The sequence below is a fragment of the Triplophysa rosa genome, linkage group LG5, assembly GCF_024868665.1.
Source record: "Triplophysa rosa linkage group LG5, Trosa_1v2, whole genome shotgun sequence".
Classification (NCBI taxonomy): Eukaryota; Metazoa; Chordata; class Actinopteri; order Cypriniformes; family Nemacheilidae; genus Triplophysa; species Triplophysa rosa.
Genome location: NC_079894.1, coordinates 23,142,503 through 23,168,372, shown reverse-complemented (window position 1 = coordinate 23,168,372; position 25,870 = coordinate 23,142,503). Strand labels below are relative to the sequence as shown.

Below are 25,870 nucleotides of genomic sequence, written 5' to 3'. Positions count from 1 at the left end.
TAATAGTCTCCCTGCATGTTAAAGCCGTTGGCATTCTGACGTCAGATGACACTTCCACGTACAGTTCTTGTGGTAGGCTTTTCCATCCAACCCAAAACTCAACAAGGTTTTTTAGGTCTTGTGGTGTACCTGTTCATTTAAATGAAATGCAAGTACATATTTAAGTCTTACAACACAAGGAGCACAAACTGCATCTTCAAAAAATGCAATATTAAACAAATCTTAGAGTGTTCAATGTGCTGCCGAAGAAATGATGTGATTTTGCAGCATGCTTCCAGGCTGAAGGACTCTTCATCATCACTGTCAGGGTATGGCCATATTACTCTTTCCAGGATCATCTAGTATAACAAAGATAGTTTGTATACAGTAGCTTGATAGTACCTTAAGTTTTCACCTAGCCATGGGAGTTACAAAATTATACAGCATAACACTGAATCTTACATTGAAATATACTAGAAGGAATACAACAACCAAAAATGCAAATTATAATTTACTCTCCCTCATGCTTTCTCCGATGTGTATGACTGTCAGAAGCTGAAGACAAAATGAAGTTGAATTTAACAGCGTTTTAGGTCTATATAATCCAAGTGAATAAGAAGCAAAAAATAAGTTCCAAAACATGTCAACTGTGGTTGAGATAAATACTGAATTCCCTTTGCTATGTTTACCACCTTTGTGGATAGGGAGGAACATTTAGAATGAAAAGGATTTAAAATTTGAAACTTCAGAAGTTTGTCTCTCTTTCACTTGCATTATGAGAACCTACAGAACTGAACTATAATTACTTGCATTGAGCAAGTAATAAATTCATACACACTTGGGATGGCATAAGTGCAGTTACATAAATTGACAATAAATTATTTGGTGGTTAACTATCCCAAGTAGAGGATATTCTGTATGCGTGTACAGGGGCTGGACAAAATTTTATAAACACCTATTGTTATTGGGGTTAATGTTAATGGTGTAGCTTACTGTAAAAAAAAAAAACGTTGCTGTCATCCTTGTTACTATACTCTCTAGGTTGCATGCCAAAATGATGTTTTGTGGAAGTTATTGCCAGAACAAGTTGGGTTTAGTAGTGGTATAGTACAAGTAAAAAGGTTCCCTGCTCTTAACTCTCTAAAGCAACTACAACACACATTATTGTTGTATCTATCTATTGCAAGAGGGTTTTAAGCTGTATTAAAGGTAAACCGTGGTTCAACACCTTGCTACAAATGGAAATGACACTTTTTACCCAGTGTTCACATTTTTACATTATCCAACCCCTTGCAGATATACATGTCTGTATAAAACACGTTTGTTAATTAAACTGTTATATATGATCATTGGATAGAATGATTATTTATTCTACAGTAAACAGAAAAGGTCAGTACTCATAATGGTACATTACATGTGCATCACATGTCTGGGATGATGATCGTGGAAATAGGACATCAATGAGAGGAGGTCGCTCCTTGACCATGCGCAACACCCCAGTATCCTTCAGTCCTTTCTTCAACCTGCTGCATCTGCTTCTCTCGCCGGCCAATGACCTTAAGTATTTAATTTGTGCAATCTTTCAGTGACAAGTGACAAACATTGTTTAAAGTGATAGTTCACCCCAAAATGTCATAATTTACTCACCCTCTTGTCATTTCTAACCTGTATGACTTTCTTCCACAGAACACAAAAGAAGATATTTTGAAGAATGTTGTTAACTTGACCCAATTCACTTGCATTGGTTTTGTGTCCATACAATAGAAGTGAATGGGGGCCAGTACTGTTCGCTTAGCAACTTTCTTAAAATTATTTTATTCTGTGTTCTGCAGAAGAAAGTCGTACAGGTTTGAAATGTCATTTTTTCAAATTTCATTTTTCCGTCAACTATCGCAAAAAACTTACAGCATGTTGAAGAATGCTTTGGACTAGCCACAGTCTGTTTTCAGCAGTGAGTGTAGGCAGATCCCAACTGACAGCCAGGTCATTTATTCTCTCACACTCATCATCATTAAGTTCATTTGGTCTTTGGAGCTGTGGTTAAAAAAGTTAACAAAAAATCTATTAGAATAATTCTGTCATTTATTGCTTACACAAAACAATAATCATAGGAAAGTTTAGTATTGTACATACTAGATGTATAATGTCAATGACATCTGTGTCAGGGCAATCTTCCAGCTCAAGTATGCCATTCATTTGTCCAGTTATTATCTCAAACATTGCAGGGCTAAGTCCAGTCAATAGGGGACCACCATTAATGAATGAATGGCCAATAATTCGTCCAACGGTGCGAAAAAGATCGCTATCCAGAAGAGTCCGAGAGGTTGATGGCACCAAATGATCTTCTTTACCCGTGAAAAATAAGGTTTTGCCACAGTTGTCTACAGAAAGAAAACGGAAAGAAAACAGATTTGTGAATTATTTTTATTACACCACGGTTTGTCTGAATATTCTGATTGGCTGGAGGGTGTGCATTAATAAAGCAATAAGGCCCAAGAAGCAGTGGGTTACTGGGGTATTTTATAACGGCTTAGAACTCCGCTCAGCCAATCAGAATCAAGGACCAGAACTGACCGTTTTAGAAACTATTTTAATGCACACCCTCCAGCCAATCAGAATCATTCAGTTCAGGAGTTCCAGTCAGTTTGATCACACACTGCAAAAAAATGACATTCGTACTAAGCATTTTTGTCTGGTTTTTAGTAAAAATATCTTCTTAAACATATAACTTCTTAAATCAATATACAATTACTTGACAAGAAAAGTGACCTAAGATATTTAGTCTTGTTTCATGAAAAAGAATATAAGAATTAAGTAAGTTTATGGTAAAAACAAGCAAAAAAAAAAGCTGCCAATGGGGTGAGAAAAATAAACTTGAATTAAGTTTGACCTATTTCTCAAGTACCTAATTTAAGTTTATTTTTCTCACCCCATTGGCAGATTTTTTTGTTTGTTTTTACCATAAACAAACTTAATTCTTATATTTTTCTTCTTAAAAAGAGACTAAATATCTTGGGTCACTTTTCTTGTCAAGAAAGTGCATCTTGGTTTAAGAATGTTTAGATATTTGTACTACAAAACAAGACAAAAACAATGTTATTTTTTGCAGTGCAGTTCTCTCTCTCAATAATTTAGTTAAATAAATGCTACAATTCAATGCTCATGGTATAAGCGGGATAATGCACTTTGCATTATCCCTTACTTGACTCAACACAAATTTAAAGGTAACAATTTATTTTCCGGGTTTTGCGAAATGTTCATCTTGAAAAATAAATGGCTTTAAAAGAGATACTTCACCAAATATGAAGTTATGAAAGAATTCACTTTCTTCGTTGTAATATATCTTTCATAATTATGTACCGTTTTAACATATAGTTTATTGCAATTACTTAACAAAATCTAGGGCAAACCCAAACTGCACACGTGAAATAACTTGAGACAGAAAGTACCATTTAACGCCATCTCCAATTGCTGCATCACCTAAGGTAATGTAAACAGGGTGTCAAGTATATAAATGAGAAACATGTTAAATACACAGAATGAATATAGATATGCCCTTAAATGTGATGCGTGTCTGTGTCTACAGATATAAAAGTAAAATTGTAGACATTTTAAGACATTTTCAGTATCACCTTTTATGAAATGTACCAAAAATGAAATGATGGAAAACACATGTTTTACATACATACATATGTATTGCATCAATATTGAATTTACAGTGTGTTGGCAAAGATTATGTGTTGGGTCTGACCGTCAGATTGGAGAAATGTTTGTGGTAATGTGAACAAAAATATTTAGGGCTTATCGAATCTGATGCCTTTTAGAGCTTTAGATTAGGAAAAAGACAATTTTAAGCACCCTCGGCCACCCTGGCAAAGAATATTAGTATACACCTAGTGTATGCACAAAATAAAACATAGTGAGGCAGATTACTGACTCCATAAAAAAAATGTGTTTATGTCTAAATAGAATGATTAACTCTACCTCTGAGTATGACAGAAAATGGACGAGCCCAGTTGCCAGGTTGTGATTTATAGAAAGTCAACATTTCTCTTTCCCTTTCCTGTGGACTGCCGCAAAGGTTCATTCCTGCATTCAGATCAGGAAGACTTTCTGCCATCGCCAAAAGTTCCCTTCGGTATTGAAGTGCAGCTCGACACAAGTCTGGCTCAACATTCCACTCTAAACAAGAAGAAAATCTAATTAATACAATACAAATTTCTTTGAAATGGTCTTATACATCTCTTCAAATCTGTAATTTCTTCAAAATATGATTACTTATATGGTAATGTTTGGGAGGTTTTTGCTAGCTATGCTGAAATATTTAGACTGAGTCAAAAGGCCCATTTATGTACGGATTTTTGAACTCAATGTGTTAAATGTGTACCTTCATTGTCCCTGTCCCTTCCCTCTCTACTTTTATTAATTTCCTGTCTGTTGGTGCTGTCTCTAGACATTTCGAGGCTGCTGCTGGTTCTGTGGAGTTCTTCATTGCTGCTTCTGTGCATTTGCTGGCTATTGCTGCTCCCAGGGAGTTCCTCACTGCTGGTCCTGCTTCTAAGCATTTGCTGCTGCCTACTGCTGCTTCTGGGGAGTTCCTCACTGCTGTTATTAATTTCATCATTGATGCTGCTTCTACTTATATTCTGTGTGTTTTCAGCACTACTTGATTCCTGCCTGGCACTCTCTCGAACCCTTTGCTGTTGGCATGCCCCTTCCTTCAACCTGCTTTGTTAAATAAATAAAAAACACAAATCAAATGACAAGTAAATGACAATAAATATAAGCACCAGAAAGGTAGGACTTGTCCACTTAAATCACATTATACTTATTACGCTTTTAATTGTTTGGCTCTGAGCCAAAGTTTTCTGAGTATTACTTACTGGCTCACATGTACTACTTACATTTCACATTGGTCGACGTGGTTTTGCATTTCGGCAACATAAATCTTTTCTTGGCAATACAAACAAGGTACTTGTGGTCCCTGTCCTGGTGTTTCCTCTAAAAACTTTGTATTAAAAGTATAAAAACAAACACACTTAGAGACAGCAAATGTTAACAAGCATTATACACAATCAACAGTCCATACATCTCCATGTTAGTTCAAATACCTCCAAGCTTAGATCTTTTTGAAGAGGTCTGATGTAAATCATGCCAACTCCTATGCCAAGTATACTGCTGCTCAAGTACTCTGCAGAGTATCCTTTATTAGGACAAGGGATTAACTCCAGTGACTTTGAGCGGGTAGCACCTCGGGCCTTAAGAAGTTCATATCCTCACGCATCTTTAAGCTTCGAAAACTGTTTATAGAGGTAATCTGTAAAATCCTCTGGCTGGCCATATTTATCTGTAAGGCAAGCAAAATACATACAACATTTACTATATTTATAAACATGAAATATAATATATGCATCACTATCTTTTACAAGTATGATTTAAAAGTTTGTGAATTGAAACTTAAATCAATGCAACTTAAAGTTACCTGGGAAAACTATTTTTTTCTGCCCCAGGTCAGCTCTCTCTAGCTTCAACTTCTCAGTTGGGCAAGGAACCTCACAATCTCTTCTTTTAGACAAGCAAAAAAACCTGTGTGTGCAAGTTACAGTCCTTGATTTCTTTGCTGGTGGAGCTGAATTCATGAACCTCCTCCGTAAACCCACTGGTGCGTAGGGGGCGAACAACCTTCCCACCTCCACAATATGTGCACCTTGAAATAATATTAAAGCAAGAAAAGGACTTTATTATTTGAACACAGTAAATATTTTGCATTAGTCCTATATTTAAAATGTCGCAGTTGTCAACCCAGTTGTAGTTTTTCTAATGCTGATCATATATGCATGCACTGTAAAGTGGGCATCAATATACATGCTACTGCGCTGTAACTTTACACATCTTCAAATTGAATCTTAACAGTGACGGCGTCAGTCTGCTGTTTCCATCATTTGTTTTATTGTGATTTTTGAATGATATAATGCGCCTATCAGTTATAACTGTTCATGTTTTTAAAATTCATAAAATCTTTCGCGTGAGGTAAAATGCACTTGTTCTGAACTCCATAAGAGATCACGATTTTTACGATTCGCTTAAAAGTAAACCGTGGACGTCTTCAAGGTCAATCACGATTTAGAATTGTCAGATCGCATATGACACCCCATATGGTTTTCGCTCAAACCACAGACCTCTATGAACACATGGATTAAAGTGAAAAAATTCTTCTGACTGATTTTTTTTCAGGACAAGTCATATTCCTTTAACAGACACTTTATCTAAATAGTCGAAACCAATAGCGTGTTAAAGGGAGATGTTTTGAACCCCGTTACGTAGTATTGCCAGTTTGCGTATTTTAAAATCTATTTTAATCTATGAAAAAAGTATACTTACCTAGACAAATAATCAACCATCTATAACTTTTCAGTGCATTTTTTTAAATGTATCTTATAAGACCAAACAATGTTTTCTGAACCTCTTAATAATTAACAGGTAAAAGAACAAAATAAAAGCACCACTTAAGACCAAACATTTTGTTTGTATTTGTCTCCAGAGTGGTTTTCACTTTTTCTGCCTTCATAAACCATATTCCTGAAGCTTGGCTACACCTGACACCCGTTTCAGTGTTTGACAAGCTACAGTGACTAGTTAGAGTGTTTGACTAGCTTGTCCAAGGCGACCGTTAAGAAGGTAGCCTGTCACTTTAACATTTCCATGGCGACGCGGCACTGTTTATCATGTGACACACCGCAGAGCCACAGCAGCTGTATGACTGATGCATTGCTTTTACATTCTTTTACTCAAAAAAAATCACAAACTGTTAACTATGTCATGAAATATCTGACATTCCGATTGTCAAATATGTGCATGTGAATGTGTTTTGTTGTTTAAACACTTTTATAATGATCGCGTTAGTTGAGCTATAAGCGGGCGCCGCCGTGTTTGATTCTGCCGTGGTCTGAGATCTGTCGGATTTACATCACGTGAATTCATCCACTTCTCTTAAAAACACAAACGTCAGTGCTTGGTGAACTGGTAGAAGAATTGACCCTGATAGCACACATACATCTGGTTTACGTCTATTTGACGTCTGCATTTACATCTGCAAGACATCTACAATACATCGTTTGCTCATCTGCAATACGTCTCGGAGATGTCTGCTGTCAGACGTCACATTGTAAGATGTTTATGATTTAGAATGGATGTACAACAGCTCTTTCTAAGATGTTTAGCAGATGTTTTTAAGCAGCAGATCTCCGGATCTTTAGCAGACGTATTACAGATATCGCGTCTCCGACACGTATTGCAGATGAGCAAACTATGTATTTAAGATGTCTTGCAGATGTAAATGCAGACGTCAAATAGACGTAAACCAGATGGATTGTGCTATCTGGGGAGTGATCTTAACAATTGCTTACATTGCAGATACTGTGTCTGATGTGAATAAAACATATCCGTCAATTTACATTTGAGTAGATTGTTATTTCCGCTATATAGACACTCTCTAAATGTATTTTGTGCGTGTAGGCACGTGTATATGTCTGAAGCCTAAATTAAACATTATGTGGTTGAAAGCACTGCGCAGTTGTGATATGTGACTGAGTCTGTCTCTGGCTCAGTGCCAGCCAAAGTGCATAATGTTCTAATCACACCGGTGTGATCGTACGCGTCAGAGGGTTAACAACATTATGAAAAGCGAATTTAAGACATTAAGGACAGGCTGGAACTTTGCAATTGACGGAAATCCATCGCAGACTCGCTGCAATTAACGGAAATCCATCGTAGCGATGGAGAACTTTAATCCATGTGAACACATAAACGCTTTATCCATTTGAAAGTTACTGCTTAATGTTTCTGCGAATAATAAGTACTCACCATTACCTCCTCTTGTGCCTTGCATCGAAGTGGACGTGGAAGAAGGATCGGTCGATGGAGACGTCTGCTCCAGAGCTGCAGCCACCTCTCGCAGCAGCTGGGAAATTGACTTTGCCATCCCAATCACTTTATTAATTCACTGTTAAATTATAAGTGTAAATAGAAACCGGCCCAATCGCACGTCTTCCGTCCTAGCCGCTAACCGCGAAAACTATGGAAGTATTTCAATGCCATTAGTCTTTGAAGCAAAAAAGCATGTTGAATTACCACTAATCAAAAATAAAGCTGTTGCATTACCAGTCCTTGCATTTTTAGAGTCTGCAATTCAATATGGTTGTATATTTAAGCTGTGAATATTTCAAATTGAAACATTTCACGCACAATTTCACCGTTAAAAAGTTCAATAATCAAAATTCGCCTTTTAAATTTCACTTAAAAAATTCAACTTGTTATAAAATACAACCTTTAATTTTCGACAGACAATTTTCAGTCCATATTATTTCGGTTTAAAAATTCGCTTCCACAAATTCAGTGGTTCAAATTCGACTTGAAATTCAAAGTTTCACATCCGGGAATCCCAGGAGAAGCAATAGAGCGCCGATTCCGCCAATGCATGATCTCTACCTGCTGCCTGACCGCTTCACCAGCAGGTGGTGCAAGTCGCTTCTGACGAAGACCAAAGCAAGAAATGCAGATACTTTTTATATGTTTGCAGCACAGTCCACTCATCTGCTCGATTAAGTGAATTTATTTGATCTCATAGATCTCTTCTTATGCATCATCAACATCAGAAATTTTAGGTTTCCTGCTCTGGCTCGAAGGAATTAAGTTATTTTTTACTTCAGCACATCGTGTTCACATAAATACTATGCATCATCAGCATTTACAGGACATGTATTGTGTTTGAAGCGGTCAAATAACTGAGATCTCAACTAGGAGCTTATTGACGCGTACTCTCCCATGTGCTTCTGTTTATATGAAGTAGCTGCAATCTCAATAAACATTCTTTTTATTTTCCTCGCATGATCTTGTTTTAATTTGAGACTCTCAGAACATGCTGGATGTTGTGGAATTGTGGAAACGTTCGTTTGTTAATACGAGACAGAAAAACTGATATTTTAGCCAAGCGAACTTCTTGAGCAGGCCAGATAAAATAGACCAGATAAAAATAGTCAGCACTTTCTTTAGAACCCGACTAGACCCGAAACGTCTTGTGCAGCCTGCAGCCAAGCAAGATACCTCACGGCGTTATGGATCTATACGCGCAAAGATAAAAACTTTTGTTGCATGCTGTGTGCGTTTCCCAATAATGTGCCACACACGAACATGCGAGTATGACTACACGCTAATTGCTTGAGTTGCTGTCTGTTCATTAAATGCTAAAATGTCAATCACTCACGGTATATTAACCTAATTATGTCTTGTAAAGTTTGGCGTAACACATATTTGTTGTTTACCTAACCATAAAATGTAATTAATTTGTGTCTTTCGGGGCGATTGGTAAAAGCACATTCATTATAAATTACCAGAGACCCGATGCCATATCGGACACGACCTGTGCCCAAGGCATATTTTGTCAATGTTTTAGACCCGAAGCCACTGGGACACACGAGGACCTCTCTAACATACACCTCAACGCAAGTCAGTTTGCATGGCCGAGCAGTGAAAAATATATTTAATTACTGGTCAGAAAACAATATGAGTGCTCCATGGCAATATACACAACTATCTGTAGATGTTGCTGTTTGGCAACATCTACAGATGTTATAATAATTTTTAATCTATATGCTCACATAATAAGTCAACATATTGTTAAATTTATGCATTTTAAATGACAGAAATACACTGAAACCACGTTGGAGAAACACGTAATGTACGTGTCTAAAATGTATGTGTACAGTTCAGTTAAATTATCAAATTTACCCTCTTTAAACTTACGCTAAACATTTAGCTGAATATCCACAACATGTATGGTGGCATGGTGGAACAAAAACGTTATAAGCTTGCAAGATTTGCTAAGGGCCTACTATGCCCCTTTAGCGTCCACGGACCACGCCATCACGGCCGGTGTACCGTGCTAAAACGCTTAATGTTGCTTAATCTTCAGACCAGATGATTAGTATAGCCTATACCTTTTTAATAACCGTAGGCTACAGAAATGCGGAAGAGCCCTAAATATGAATGCAAAAAGCACAAAATGACACAATGAGAATTTTAGCATGTCCCCCCGTATTTCTCACATAATACCAGAACTAGGTATAGGTGTCTTTATTGTTGCAGTATTTCAGTTTGTTTTTTTATTCATTCGTTCATACAATAGGTTATAATTGGCTTTATTTTGTTTGCGTTCTCAGATTTCAGATGAAAAGTATAGGCATAATTATTTCCATTGATATTTCTCTTTTAAGTGGTGTAGTTATTCCTTTGTTTAAGTTACATTTATATCCTACATTTACTAAATATTTTACAATTACGTTTTTAAGAAAAGACTGTTATTTATATTGTAGATTATTTTACGTTCTGATGAAAAATTGTTCATGGCTTGTTCTTACATCTGTTTTCATTACTATTTCAGTTAGCCTACTACTATTGTCTGTTTAAAATGTATAATTATTGCTATTTTTCCTATTTAGTTTTAAACCGAAATAAAATGTTTTATTTGAATTTAAATGTTAAGTTTATTGTGATGGTGTTATGTAACTAATGTAATGATTTAAAAACTTGTTGTCTTGTTTTCTGGCACATTTAATCAGATACCATTGCATGTGTCATTCAAATAGCTTCATGCAATTAGCTTATTTTATTCAAACACAGTATGATTCAGTAATTGACTGTAACATACAATTTTCTCATCCTCGAAACTCAAACCATTATTTGATGACTTAAGATCGTGCTTATCAAAAGCACGATTTTATGTTTGCATTTGGCGAGCTACAGAAATTATATTTTGCGTGCATATGATACGCATGTGTTTTGCGTGCACTTTTTATGTACATACCGACTTAACCCACACCATACCAGGGGGTAATCATATGCACGTAAAAAGTAATGAATGCGTATAAATAGCAAGCCAAATACAAACATAAACTCTTACTATAGATAGGCAGTACTAGTAGATCGGGTAGGATATTTAAATAATTAAATTAATATTATAAATGTATGAATAGTCCACTGATTCCAGGCCACCTGGAATTGTCCCCGTGCTCCATGTCCGTTCCAGGGCTGATAGTGGTGAGCTAAGCTGCCAGTACAAGAAACAATTATTTTTTTCTTGATGATGCATAAGAGATCTATGAGATCAAATAAATTCACTTAATCGAGCAGATGAGTGGACTGTGCTGCAAACATATAAAAAGTATCTGCATTTCTTGCTTTGGTCTTCGTCAGAAGCGACTTGCACCACCTGCTGGTGAAGCGGTCAGGCAGCAGGTAGAGATCATGCATTGGCGGAATCGGCGCTCTATTGCTTCTCCTGGGATTCCCGGATGTGAAACTTTGAATTTCAAGTCGAATTTGAACCACTGAATTTGTGGAAGCGAATTTTTAAACCGAAATAATATGGACTGAAAATTGTCTGTCGAAAATTAAAGGTTGTATTTTATAACAAGTTGAATTTTTTAAGTGAAATTTAAAAGGCGAATTTTGATTATTGAACTTTTTAACGGTGAAATTGTGCATGAAATGTTTCAATTTGAAATATTCACAGCTTAAATATACAACCATATTGAATTGCAGACTCTAAAAATGCAAGGACTGGTAATGCAACAGCTTTATTTTTGATTAGTGGTAATTCAACATGCTTTTTTGCTTCAAAGACTAATGGCATTGAAATACTTCCATAGAAAACGCGCTGAATTGCTAGTGAATGACGTCACATCCAGATACAAACACGCCCCGCTGCATAAACCCTACCCCCGCCATTGATTGACAGGTTTCTGGACAAGTCGAGGAAAAGAAAATGCAAAGGGATTGCGATTTCATTTGGGTTTTGGCAGGCTTACTACGCGACGCAAGAGGAAGTCAAATAGCATATGGGGAATTGCCATTTCGATTTAAATATGGAAGAGTCGTAACTCGTAAGACAGAGGTTATTCAATTGCAAATAGACTTTGCTTATCCTTTTGAAATTTGCCGGACATTGTGCGTTAGCGCAAATGCAAATGGTTTGCATTTGCGTTTGAATTATGTCACAATTTTTACAGGAACAAATAGAAAACGCATTTGCAAATGCAGTTTGCAATTCCTTTTTAATTTAGTCCGCAAAATCATTCCAAAGAAAAAATCAATGCAGCTGTAATCATAAAACACTGACAGGGAATATTCGAAACATTCGCTGATATAAATAGGAACAGACGCTTTTGTGCAAAACAATTGAATATGTCACTAACTTTCTAATATTAGCGTATGATAAAGAGTAAATTACCTGCACATCTCATACGAGAGCGTTTCATCCAGTGCTCCACTGGTCTGTCTTCGAGCCCGTCTGTAAAATCATCGTCGTAATGTGAAGGTGCTGGCACATTTGTTATCTCTCCACTTGCTGAGAAAAACTTCTTAACGCAGATTACTGTTGAGCCGCAGCCATTGCCCTCCGCCATTCGCGCGCGTTTGTGTTTGAATTTGGCGCATGCGCAAAGCGGTATTGTGAAGTTCAAGCACAATCGCGCCAGTACTGTACTAGCATATAATGTTACGTTAGTTGCAATGATGAGAGCGCATATGGACAGAAATTTAATTCAAGTGTTTTTTTCCCCATACAACTCTACAATACATTATTCTACAACAAGTTACTTATCCAATAATTGACATGTAGTCCTGGCATATTAACATTTTTTTTGAACATGTTATTTATTCATCTATAGTTTTACCCCGGGAAAACTGAATTGAAACATGAAAAAAATAAGCAAAAAGTAATTTTTATCATTTAATCATTTACAATAAACAATATATTTTAGGCATATATGGCTAATAAACTTGCGTATATAAATTCAATATATATTGTTAACAAATGGTGAAAACATATAATACCATATAAAACTTTGATATATATTGTTAACATATATGGTTATGTCATAATACAATATAACATTTGCATATATATTATTAACATATATGGTCACAACATGCAATACCATATAAAAATTAATCCTATACATACTTTAAATATATGTTCATATATGAATTTAATATGGGCATTTCAAATATGTTATAAACATATATCTACATATATCCAAAAGATGTATATATGTGGCAATAATATATTTTCTTATATGTAACATATATGGCAAGATCACTACTGATATAGGGACATATATGTCATAGGGATGGGCATTTCTGATCATATTTCATTTCGAGTACTGGACAGGTTTGAAAAACGAGTACTCGATTAATTGGGGGCGGGGCATTAGAGGGGGCGGGGCGTGAATGAAAATATTTTAATTACAACACTGATACGAAAATTTATGTTAATAAAACTATAAGATTGAGTAAATAATTAAATCGACACAGTGAATTTTTAATAGTCTAACAATCAATGTTTTTGAAAACAAAGTAAACATTTAAAAGAAATATCAGCGTGAGATGAAACGTCATCTCTGCCCTGTCACATTTCTGTCTGTCAGTGTCTGACGGTAAAGTCTCTTATGCTCGTCTGACAAGTCTGTCTGATAGTAGTGGTCTCACCTGACATTTTGTCTCCAAATATACTGGTGCGGAGCAGGGTGAGCGTTTTTAATCCATTCAATTTCTTATGAACTTCAGCGCACGTTCACGTGGCGCTCGCGGAGAAGAGGAATACTCGCTTTGCTCCGCGAGCGCAACGCGAGCTCAGCTTCCATGGGAATGGATTCGCCATGTTGCATCGCGCCGCTCGCGTGCGGTGTAACGTTAGACAGAGTGTAAGATGATAACGGATCAAACTTGTAGTAGATTTGTATGTTTTGTATGCTGCTTGGCGCCGTACATTTTGCACTAGACTGTATTTTCGTCAGGTTTATCAAAGTGAAACCAAGCATCGCTGTGCGCTTTCAATATGCCCTTCTGTGCTCCGGACTTGACTCTGGACCGCAAACTCTCGCAACGCAACAATCAAATTTCTGGCCACAACCCGAAATGCCAGCATAACCAATCAGAAAGAAAGAAAATAATTAAAAACTGTATTTAAACCCCCAATCGATCATCGTTTTCACTATCGATCGTCGCTGTCGCGTTCGAGTACTCGACTAATCGAGTGCCCATCCCTAATATGTCATATATTACATTTCCGTATGGGTAAACATAAACCTCATAACCAAACCGTGACAGCATGAAGTATGTTTTGTCCTAACTGGCTGTTGTTAGTACACAAAATGACAAGCAATATCATTAATTAAACATACAATTGATTTGGTAACTATTGGTCAGAATAATTCAAATCAAATCCTTAGCAAAACAGCCAGAAACCTCAGAGTAATCTTTAATGACCAGCTGTCCTTCACTGGTCACATTGCAAAGATAACAAGGCCATGCCGATTTGTATCCCATAGCATCCGGAAGATCAGGCCCTATGGACATCAGACGCACATGCCAGGCCCGCAGTTAACTTCCGGTCTGCGTTTGATTGTAATATAACCAAACGCATTTGTTTGTTGTTGCTGCTGAAACCGTCTAAACTGATCATGCTGCACAGCTCTTTGTCCAGGGCCTTGTAATGTCTAGGAGGTGTAATTCTCTCCTTGCACAGGCAATCAAACCACTCCAATTGATAACATTGCATTTTGCAGACACTTTATTCCAAAGCGACTTGCAGTGCATTCAGTCCATACATGTCTTCTATCAGTATGTGTTCCCTGGGATCAAACCCACAACATTTGCGTTGCTAGCACAATGATCTAACAATTGGATGTAATGATCAGTCCTGGAGTTTGGACTGCTCTCCCACCGAATGTTCATTCTGGCACAATAAAATAAAGACTAAAGTCCCAGTAGTGTCCTGGGCCCATATTCTTAAAGCTTCTTAGAATCCTCTAAGAAAGCTCTTAATTTAGCTTAACGTGGGAGTCTTGACTTAAAAGTGATTCAGGATCAATCTGAGAGAAACTCTGAGCAAGGAAAAGACAAAAACTTTTATCTTAGTGAGGAGGCGGGGCTGACCCCGTTGCTATGTATGACACAGTCTTTAAAAGACTGATTGGTTTGTTGACCAAGAAGGAAAAAAGAGCGCTTTTAAGTATAGGGTCATTAGTTTGAAATTGCACATGTCTTTTTTCCTGTTACCATACTCACACACGCGCACACACACGCACTCACTATATATATAAATATACTGTAACTGTATATAAATGTTCTTTCTTTATTTTTTTATTTACCATGCTTTTAATGTCAACGTATTTGATAGAAAACGAACAGTGACACAATAAGTTTCTGTAAGTGCTGTAATTGTTTGTGTGATCACTATAGAAGATTGTCACAGAACCAAATCATCTCTGCTGCAGAGCTGCATTTCTGCAGTTGCTAAATATGTTAATGTGGTGATTTCTTCTATCTCTGGCGCTATGGCATTTCTGCGCTGTCTTGGAGATGTTAGCGTGTCTCTAATAGGATCGGTCACAAACATGAACCCTGCACGATCTAATGTGTTGTGTCTTATTAACTCACTGTCATTCAATTCAATGTAATTTTATTTTTTATTTTATTACTTTTACAATTTGCATTGCATCAAAGCAGCTATACAAGAAAACCAAAACCAAGATAAACAAAAGTTGAACACATACACAAAACAATAAAAAATCTGATAAACCTTAAAAGTAATATGGAAATTGTCATGCATTGCAACACATTTCTTCTCACTTTTCGTGTTTCGTCCATTTTCTCTTCTGCTAAAGAAACTCTTAAGTCTCTTAAAAGTCCTCCTCGCTGCTCCTACAATTTTTGACCTTAAGAGCTCTTTTAAGGGTTAAGATGCTTTATGAATTACTTTTTTCTTTACTAGGATCTTTTCTGTAATTCTAAGGGGAAACACCCACATTTCTCAGAATTTTCTTAGAATTTTGTCACTAGGTGCAACTCTTTGCGCTAAGATTTTTCATGAATATGGGCCCAGTTCATCTAGGAGTGTATGTGGATCACAGTGCAGGAATTCTGTCCTTCTACAGCGTCTCTGACACAATGACCCTCATCCACAGAGTCCACACCACATTCACTCAACCTATATATCCTGGGTTCTGGTTAAATGAGACCTCAACAGTGAAACTGCATGATTTAACAATATAAATGATACACACTTGAGCCCTTTTCTGTTGGTAATTGTTTCTCATGAGAACGTCTGAAAAAAATACATCTACATGGTTCAGCAGTGATAACACTCATGTCTTTGGTTGAAGATAGATGAATGATTATTGTATAACTACACACCTAGAAATGTCACACTTCTCACGTGGTCAAATAATTGTAATGCATGCTTTCTGTTGTTATAATGGTCTAGTGTTTTTCTCTTTCTTTGTTTTTTTCTTATGAACTTTCACTTGGTGTAGTGGAGGGGTGATGAAAGATTGTCCCTCACATGTTCTCGATCATTATAGTTATGAAGTTATATCCATTTTAAAAAATGCTTCTCTGATGCACTGATTCACAATGTAACAGTCAGTGTCTGATGTTTTTTACTGATACAAAATGATTTTTACAAAATGACTTTTGAATTAATACACTCAGAGATATGGATACAGATGGTGGTTTAATTACCATTTGGTGTTTAGTAAAAACAGTCGGTCTTCCGGCTGAGGATTTTTCACGGGTGGTGGGTGTTGCTTTCGTCAACGAAAATTATGACTAAATATCGTCAACGAACCTTTATCACGTGACGAAAACGAGACGCAACGTGTAAATGCTGGTCATGTGACGATGACTATAATTAAATGTATAATGCAATATTGTTGACGAATAAAAACGAGACTAAACGTGGTTTACAAAATAAAAACTATTCTAAAATGTCTCTTCATTTTCGTTGACCAAAACGAGACGAGACGAAATGTTATAACGTTATTTCGCCTTATGCTTTAACCTAGATGCGGAGCGGAATCCTGTTATTTAAATGTCATCTGGCTGTTCTGCGTGTCTGCACAGTTTAAAATACAACAGGAGTGATGGTCCAGGATTTATCTGCGTCTGCACTGTATGAGGATATGAACAAATGAACTTCATCTCCAGTCAGAGTTGCTCTGAGAGTTTATTTTACGAGCGTTTACTGTTTGAGTGAAGCTATCGGCAAACAAGCGTCTCCCCAAAGACCCGTCAAAATAAAAGTCCCGTTAAATTGAACACTCAGACAAAAAATACTTTAGTGAACTATAGTATTTGCTATTGAAAATTGTAGTGCCCTTGTAGTAAATTGATAAACACTGTATACTATAGTAAAGTTCAAAAACACGATAGTATCTAAGAATTTTACTGTAGTTTACTATAGTAAATACAATAGTATACTACAGTAATTTATGTGGACAAATATACCACTACTGTATAGTAAAAAAGGAAAAACACACAAATTAGAAAAAATAAAATAAATTTAGGTAGTGTAAAAATTACATGGCCCTAATTTATCCATCTGTATGTAACATGAATGTCTTTTGTCAGTTACCTGCCTTTTCATGATGAACTGCACTTGCATAATTTTTTATAATGATGACAACTGACAATTTATACTTGTGCTCCTACTGTTTGGCCTGTGCTACCAAACTTTAAACCTCTTTAGCTCCAGTGCTATGTGCAAAAAAGTCTGCATTAATTTACTGCATTCTGTATGCTACTACACGGCACTGAGGGCAGTCACTCTTTTCCTGTTGGTTCTTTGCAATGCTGGCAAATGTAACCTTACAGTTGACTTGCCAAATCACTTCCATTTGTTTTATTAATAAAGGATATTGGAAGTAAAATTGTTATGGGTACGTTCACGTACTTTGATTTTAATAATCACACAGCAAGAAAAATAAAATTTGTATAGGAAAAAGCTGCATCGAGAATCGTTTTATCATTGCATCGCAGCCCTCTGAATCGTAATCGCATCGTGACGTGCCTAGAGATTCCCACCCCTAACGATGGCTTAAAATTAAAATCAGAGCATCTTCCGTGTCTGGAATGGATGTATTCTTGAGTCATTAAGGTAACAATAATATAATAAGATAACCTTGTTTGAAATGGGTTTGGCTAAAAGAAAATTGTGGTTTCTTCTATACTACTAGGTACTTATACTGTATTGACTGGGTTAAATAGAATTGCATTACTAAAAACAGACTAAAATACAATTTTCATTGACTAAAACTAGAGTAAATGTCATCAGTTTTCGTTGACTAAAACTAGACGAAAACAGTCATGGATAATTCTGACTAAAATGCTAAGCCTTTTAGTCGACTGAAACTTGACTAGACTAAAAAGAGTATGAACGTGACTAAAACTAATAAAAACTAAAATGACAGCTTGACACAAAGACTAGACTAAAACTAAAATTAAAACAGGCCGCCAAAAACAACACTAGTGGTGGGAGAAAAACACATACACTCTCAAAATGGATGAGCTGATTATTAACACATTGTTCCTGTTATGCCATTTAACTCTAAAACTAAATTAAAAGCTATATTTGCTAGATGATATATTTAATCTTTGTCTAAGAGGTATTTCTGTCCAGATTCTCTCTCTCTCTTTTTTTACACAGATCATTTGAAAATAAAACTTTAAAATCCTTAGATGTGATATTTCATGAATATCGTGAATATTGTCAGAAATATCTGTATGAATATCTGATAAAGTGCCAGCACTATTAATGAGGATTAGAGGCAGTACAGTACAGATATTGTAATATTATTTATGACATACTTTGAAACCTCATTTGACTAGTTCTTGAGTTAGTTATATGCTTTGCTGTTATAACTTGACCACATTTTTTTTTCTGTAAATCCTGTCTTTGGATGTCTATTTCTTTTGTAGTTTATTGTTCAAGGGTTGCCAACCGAGCCTGCCTGATTGGTCCCGTACGTGACTTCCCATGTCCCGTTTATTGACTGCTCCGCGGATTGAAGCAGCAGCAGCAGTGGTGGGGATCAATACACTTGCGAATGATACTGACACCTGTCATCTAATCACAGCCCCTCTGACGCGCATCAGTTTACATTAAGTAGGCCAAAATGCGGCATTGTTTCTAAATCTGCAAAGCATGCATCAATCACTCACACACTCCCTCAGACCTCCGCGACAGAGAGGTGCACACACACGCACGCACGCACGCACGCACGCACGCACGCACGCACGCACACACACACACACACACACACACACACACACACACACACTATCTCCGTGGGGACAGTCCATAGGCGTAATGTCTTTTATACTGTACAAACTGTATATTCTATCCCCTAACCCAACTCCTAAACCTAAAGATCATAGAAAACTTTTTGCATTTTTAGATTTAAAAAAAACATTGTTCTGTACAATTTATAAGCTTTTTTGCCCATGGGGACCTCAATTTTGGTCCCCACGGTGACAGGAGTCCCCATGTGTTGGTGTGCATTCAGGTTTAGGTCCCCACCGGGATATACAAACATGAACACACACACAAGCACGCACGCACACACACATGAAGATGAACATGAAGTTTGTCTGTAGGACATGTTGGAAATGAGCTAATACAATATTTCAACCGATTGCTTTTTTGCTTTTCACGTAGGCAATACGTGCTATATGTAATAAGCAGGTGGGATTGGTTGGCCTTTATACAATTGCTGACCACGTTGTGTAACTTTACATTTCCAAAGAGAAGTCGCTTCTTCGGAAAGCAAGCAATGATTTGTTTAATGTTAGCAAAGGTAACACTGCGCACATAATAAAATCCTGTAAAATTATCAGTGGTAAATTGTTCTGGTCTGGTTCAGTTCATCAGTGATTGGGTGAGAACAGTTCAAATTTACTGGCTGTGGAAATCAGCAGGAGGGGCTCATTATACAACAGACAAAACGCTGTAAATAACGCGCTCTCTTGTGCAACCAAAACGGCGTTTTTACGCTGTCATATGGCAAGACAGAGACGCAAAAGGCGGCGCTTTTCAAGTGCCTTAAAACGCCGTTAAATACGGCGTTATGGACGACTTTACGCGCGGGTTATAAACGCGTTTAATTTATGGCGTAATTGTGACACCATCGGCTTGCCATATAAATGCGGTCTGATACTGCTGGGACATTTCCACGCCTCTAAACATGACGCGGCACAAAACAGAACATGATTGGTTTCATTACCTGTCAGTCGCGATAAATTCAAGGTCTGGCTACGAGACTACTCAAACACAGAAGCGGGAAACATTTGAATCTGAAAGGAGCATGGCAGAAGCCAGTATTTCATGGGTTCGTGATCAGTTCAGCTGGACACAGTTTTTGTATGAGCTGTATTACAGACTGCTGGAATCAGGAGGATCAGAAGAGAGTTTATAGCTGCCCTCAGTGCAGACAGACCTTCACTCCAAGACCTGCTTTAGGAAAGAATGTGATTCTTGCTGAGATGGTGGAGAAACTGAAGAAAACTAAACTTCAGACTGATCGAGCTGCTCCCAGTTATGCTGGACCTGAAGATGTGAAGTGTGACGTCTGTACTGGGAGAAAACACAAAGCTAGCAAGTCATGTCTGGTGTGTCTGAACTCTTACTGGGTCAGACACACTCTCCCAATTTAAATCTAGATTAAAGACATTCACTAATACATAGCTAATGAACAGCAGCTACGCTAATTATTCTCTTTCTGTTTCTGCCCGAGGTAGGGAGAGATTCCGCCAGGCCCAGATGAACGTCATATGCCCATCCACAACTAGAGATTACGCCAGCTACATCGGAAAATCCCGTGCCATCCTCCTGCGAGAGCCTGCGGACTGACTGACCATCCAGCTCCATCCAAGGCAATTCCATCACCACCCAAGAAAAAGGCGACCATCTGGCCGGCCCAGCTCAGACAATTCCATCCCCAACCGAGAGCAAAGACGGACTACCTGTCACATAAATGCTAAATTTACAATACTTGGTATTTAATGCTAAACTTACATCACACGACAGCAGTTTGAAGTTATGGCTGCACTCAGTGACTTTGATTGGAGGTAGCTGGGTGGGTGTTGTGGGGAGTGGGGGGGCTTGTTGGTTGTGGTTCGGGGCGTTTCATTTGTTGGGACTGTGTGGGTCTGGTCTGGTTGGTCTTGTTTTGTGGTCGATGTCGGACAACAGAGGAATAAAGTTAATTATGCCATTACTACTTTTCCCTGGTTGTTCCTCTGTTGTCTGTTGTTGATCGCGGAATGGGACCGGGTTGGACCTGCACGGTTTCGGCGGGTGGGGCTTCCTGGGTCGCGGCTCGTGGGCTCTCCCTGTTCTTCGTGGACGTTGCTCGGTGGCTTTGGTCGGGGTCACTGATTGCAGCTATGACACGTCAGAGGAGATCTGGCCCTCCCGGCTGAGCCTGGTTTCTCCCGAGGTTTTTTTTTCTCCATTATTCAGCATTGGAGTTTGGGTTCCTCGCCACAGCAGAGCAGTGCAGTGTTGGCTTGCTCACCGGGAGACTGCATTTATGTATTTATTCATTTATTTATTAGATATTATTTATTATAATGATCTTGCTTGGTCTATAAACACCATGCACTGTGCTGTGTTTTACCTTTCTGTGTTTTTCTTATTTGCTCCTGTAAAGCTGCTTTGGAACAATGCACATTGTGAAAAGCGCTATATAAATAAAATTGAATTGTCAAACTCACTTTGAGCGACATGAGGAACTTCAATCAGGAGAGAGACACAAAGTAACTGAAGCCACTGGAAGACTTCAGGAGATGATCTGCTCTCAACATGACAGACTGCTGGAGGTTTTCTGTCGCACTGATCAGAGATGTGTTTGTTTGCTGTGTACGATGGATGAGCATAAAAATCATGACACTGTATCAGCTGCAGCAGAGAGAACAGAGAAACAGGTGAACAAATGAAATACAAATATATAGAATATATGAGAAAGTAAAGAGAAAATAAAATTGTATAGTACTTATGTAGAGTATTGATATGATAACCCGAACAGCAGATTTATTTGTCTGTTCAACAGAAACTATTGGAGGACAACCAGAGAAAACACCAGCAGAGAATCCAGGAGAAAGAGAAGAAGCTTCAGGATCTCAGAGAGGCTGTGAAGACACACAAGGTGAGTTTTGAGTAACAGAGAAACATAAATACTGCTGCTGTTTCACACTCGGTTTCGGTCCGATTCTAACGATTGTGTGTGTGTGTGTGTGCGTGTGTGTGTGCGTGTGTGTGTGCGTGCGTGCGTGCGTGTGCGTGCGTGTGTGTGTGTGTTGCGTGCATGTGTGTGGTAACAGAGCTCTGCACAGACAGCAGTGGAGGACACTGAGAGGATCTTTACTGAACTGATCCGCTCCATTGAGAGAAGACGCTCTGAGGTGATACAGCTGATCAGAGATCAGGAAAAGACTGCAGTGAGTCGAGCTGAAGGACTCTTGAAGGAACTGGAGCAGGAGATTGATGATCTGAGGAGGGGACATGATGAGATGGAGCAGCTCTCACACACAGAACATCACATCAGTTTCCTACAGGTAACACAACACTTGACTTATATACAGTATGGTATAATAAAAAAACACTGACATACTTTATAAAATTATAAAACTGATAAAACATGAGTTAGCCCCTCTGGTTCCATTGCCCAGTTGTCTTTTGAATGGGTTTTTGGGGGAAAGTCTGAAATAAGGTCTGTGGTTAACAAAACCTCTAAATAGTTTCACGTTTTGTTCTACAACCTAAAACACACCAGTTATAACCTGCTCGTGATTTTTAAAAGCTTTTATGTGTCTTAAAAACAACTGTTCCTTTACAACTTGCTTAAAACGAATATAATTTTTGTCTTTTTTCATTTTAAATTCTTATCATCAGATGTTCAAATGTTTTTAATGGTTTGAAAGAGTTTTCAGAGGCTTGGTTTTTGAGCAACTGGGGTGTAGTCTGTTTATAGCCTCGTGGTAGGTTCTTACTTCTGGCGATACTATTTAGGATTTAAAAATAATAAATGTTGTGTTCAAAACGTGTAAGTGTCACAAATGTATGTTTATCACAGAGCTTATTTACTACAATCTTCCAAAAGTCTATGGGAAAAATCCAGAAGCTTTTGGTTGAGAGAACCAGTGCGGCGCTAACTTCCAGATTGGCCTAGAAAAATACGTCATCCTTGCGACACTCAACATGGCCGCTCTAGCAAAGAAAGTCTGTTGTTGATGATTTTCTGGGGGGATACCAATGATACACACAACATCAGCTCCTTCTCAGTCCTCCTCATCCTGTGATCTGAAAACCAACCAAAGTCTGTGAAGTCAAAACACTTAACAGATCTCTGTAAAAGAAAATTCACTGTAAATGTTACGTTTTTTAACTGAAATGCTTGATTTTGTTGCATCAAAAAGACTTTAGTGCAGTTAATTAATATGCATGATTAAAAACGCAGACTTCCAAAGGTCTGTTAGTGCTAAAATAAACAAACACACATCAGATTGTACTCTAGTGTTGTGTATGTTTGTGGTGGAAGAAGTAGTGGGTGCTGTGAAGTGGATGAAATTCTGTTCTGTTCTGTTTAGAGTTTTCAGTCCCTCTCTGAATCTCCTGGATCTACAGACAGCATCACTGTCAGTTCTCTTCTCTTGTTTGATGATGTGGGGAAATCTGTCACTCAACTGAAAGAAAAGGTGGAGGATGTCTGTAAAGAAGAGATTGAAAAGATATCTGACAAAGGTACAAATCTGAATGAAACTTTACCTGCATTAGCATAAAATATAACAGAAGAAATTTGTGCATTTAACGCGAGTATGATTTTACATTATATTCACAAACTAATTATGACTCTTTATTTCTTTAGTTTCATACATTGAAATTATTCCCACCAAGGTACCCAAGACCAGAGTGGAGTTCCAACAGTGTAAGACACATCATCTCAAAAACATATTAGGATCATTTAATACAGTCTAACGTTATGTCAAAATAATCATTTTAAATAGACACTGTATATTGTTTTTATCAAACAAAACCTTAACAGGTTGAGCGAAGAGGTTTAAGAAGATCTGGTCTTACATACCATGTCTGCCATTAAACCTCGTAAAAGAAAGATATTCATTATTTATTATTTTGCCAATAGAAGTGCAGGAGTGAAATATTCAGTGTTCTTGTCTCGTAGGAATGTCATATTAGCTAAATGTTATTTGCATTAAACATATTTAATAAACTTCATGTTTATTTTCTATATAAAGTTTAATAAGTTACCATGTAAACTTTGGTACCCCTATACTATTATGATTGTATACAAAACGGCAATCCGCTTTAAATAAAACTTAAAAACTTTAAATTTGATCTTCCTCAGATTTCTGCCAGTTATCTCTGGATCCAAACACAGCACATACAAATATCTATCTTTCCGAAGGGAACAGAGCGGCTACTGGCACTAAAACAGTTCAGCCGTATCCTGATCATCCAGACAGATTTGATCATTATCATCAGGTGTTGTGTAGAGAGAGTGTGTGTGGACGCTGTTACTGGGAGGTCGAGTGGAGTGGAGATTCAGTGGAAATATCAGTGTCATATAAGAGCATCAGAAGGAAGTGTGTTGATGTTGTTGATACTGATGAGTGTGGATTTGGAGATGATGTTCAGTCCTGGAGTTTGGAGTGTTCTCCCTCTGAATGTTCATTATGGCACAATAACATATACACTGAACTCCCAGTAGTGTCCAGTTCTTGTATAGGAGTGTACGTGGATCACAGTGCAGGAATTCTGTCCTTCTACAGCGTCTCTGACACAATGACCCTCATCCACAGAGTCCACACCACATTCACTCAACCTATCTATCCTGGGTTTGTGTTAAATAAGAGCTCAACAGTGAAACTGCGTGATTTAGCAATGTAAAAGATAGACACTTCTGATATTGATTCATGCACAAGTGCCATTTATACCACGGGGCTGTTGAATGCTTCATTCTGATTGGCTGACGAACGTTCGACGGGTGTGCATTATTTTTCAGTTAAACGCACACCTATGAAGGTGTTCCAGGTCTGCTGACCGCATTACAGTTCCATATCACTTCGCCAAGTTTAGCCTACTGTCCACCAGTGAATATGTATTTAACAACAGACACAGTGACAGGCAAATTCATTGTCTGAGAAGAAATAACTATTAATATTTATGGACAGCATGAACATTTGAACAACAATGGCGAGAGCACTGTACAGGACTGTTCAGACGAAAAACTAAAGCATGTATCAAAGGTAACGGCAAACTACATGACACAATCAGCGGGTTAAAGATAAAACACGAAGCACAAAAATAACAACAACATGTTAAATTCGTCTGTGGAATGGGTAAACGGGACTTAAAACACGCAGGAAGCTTTCTATGCCACTGCGAGAACCGCAGCTGGCGCAGAAACCTCCATGTCACTTTTTTCTCTTAATACTCTTCTTATACGACAGGGGTGTTAAATACGACGAAAACAAATCAAATATACTGTAAATACTTGTCTTTTCACTCTCAGTGAAGCAAACGCGTGTGCATGTGCACTGTCTGTCTTCCTCTCAATCTCGGAAAACTGCATGCAGGCTCAAGCAACGCTTTCAGATGAGATGCGTAAGAAATTAGTCCTACCAGCAAGTGCATTCCGAGACAAATACCATACAAATGTCTTGAGATAAAACATCGTAACAACGTCTTGTGGTATCAGAACAACGTCTTGTGGTGTTGTGACCGTGGTATAAGCGGAATAATTGACTCCGGTCCGTTCAATTATCGAAAGTTAATGCACACCCGAGGTGTAACGGCCACGACGCGCATTACCACCTCGGGGTGTGCATTAACTTTCGATAATTGAACGGCCCGTCGTCAATTATTCCTTACCTATACCACTTTGTTGTTTGACAAGTTATCAAACAAAAACATTTAAATCATCAATGTTAAATCATCTTAGAATCATCGTCATGTTCTTGTGATTTATTTCATGAT

General features: G+C 37.8%; 1 protein-coding gene and 1 long non-coding RNA gene across 2 annotated transcripts; one reads left to right on the top strand and one right to left on the bottom strand.

Annotated features, from left to right (window-relative positions):
- Positions 1-1,307: 1,307 nt before the first annotated feature.
- Positions 1,308-2,218, bottom strand: LOC130554999 (uncharacterized). Its single transcript, XR_008963049.1, has 3 exons — positions 2,113-2,218; positions 1,885-2,013; positions 1,308-1,535 (listed from the first exon to the last, which is right to left on the bottom strand). It is a non-coding gene; the product is annotated as an uncharacterized LOC130554999 (long non-coding RNA).
- An 18,018-nt stretch (positions 2,219-20,236) lies between these two features.
- LOC130554739 (tripartite motif-containing protein 16-like) lies at positions 20,237-24,781 on the top strand. The gene is made up of 8 exons (XM_057334579.1): positions 20,237-20,500; positions 21,578-21,801; positions 21,927-22,022; positions 22,198-22,431; positions 23,464-23,617; positions 23,742-23,801; positions 24,240-24,466; positions 24,701-24,781. Exons 1-8 carry the CDS (start codon positions 20,239-20,241, stop codon positions 24,779-24,781), a joined length of 1,338 nt encoding a protein of 445 aa, XP_057190562.1. The 5' UTR covers positions 20,237-20,238.
- The last annotated feature ends 1,089 nt before the right edge of the window (positions 24,782-25,870 follow it).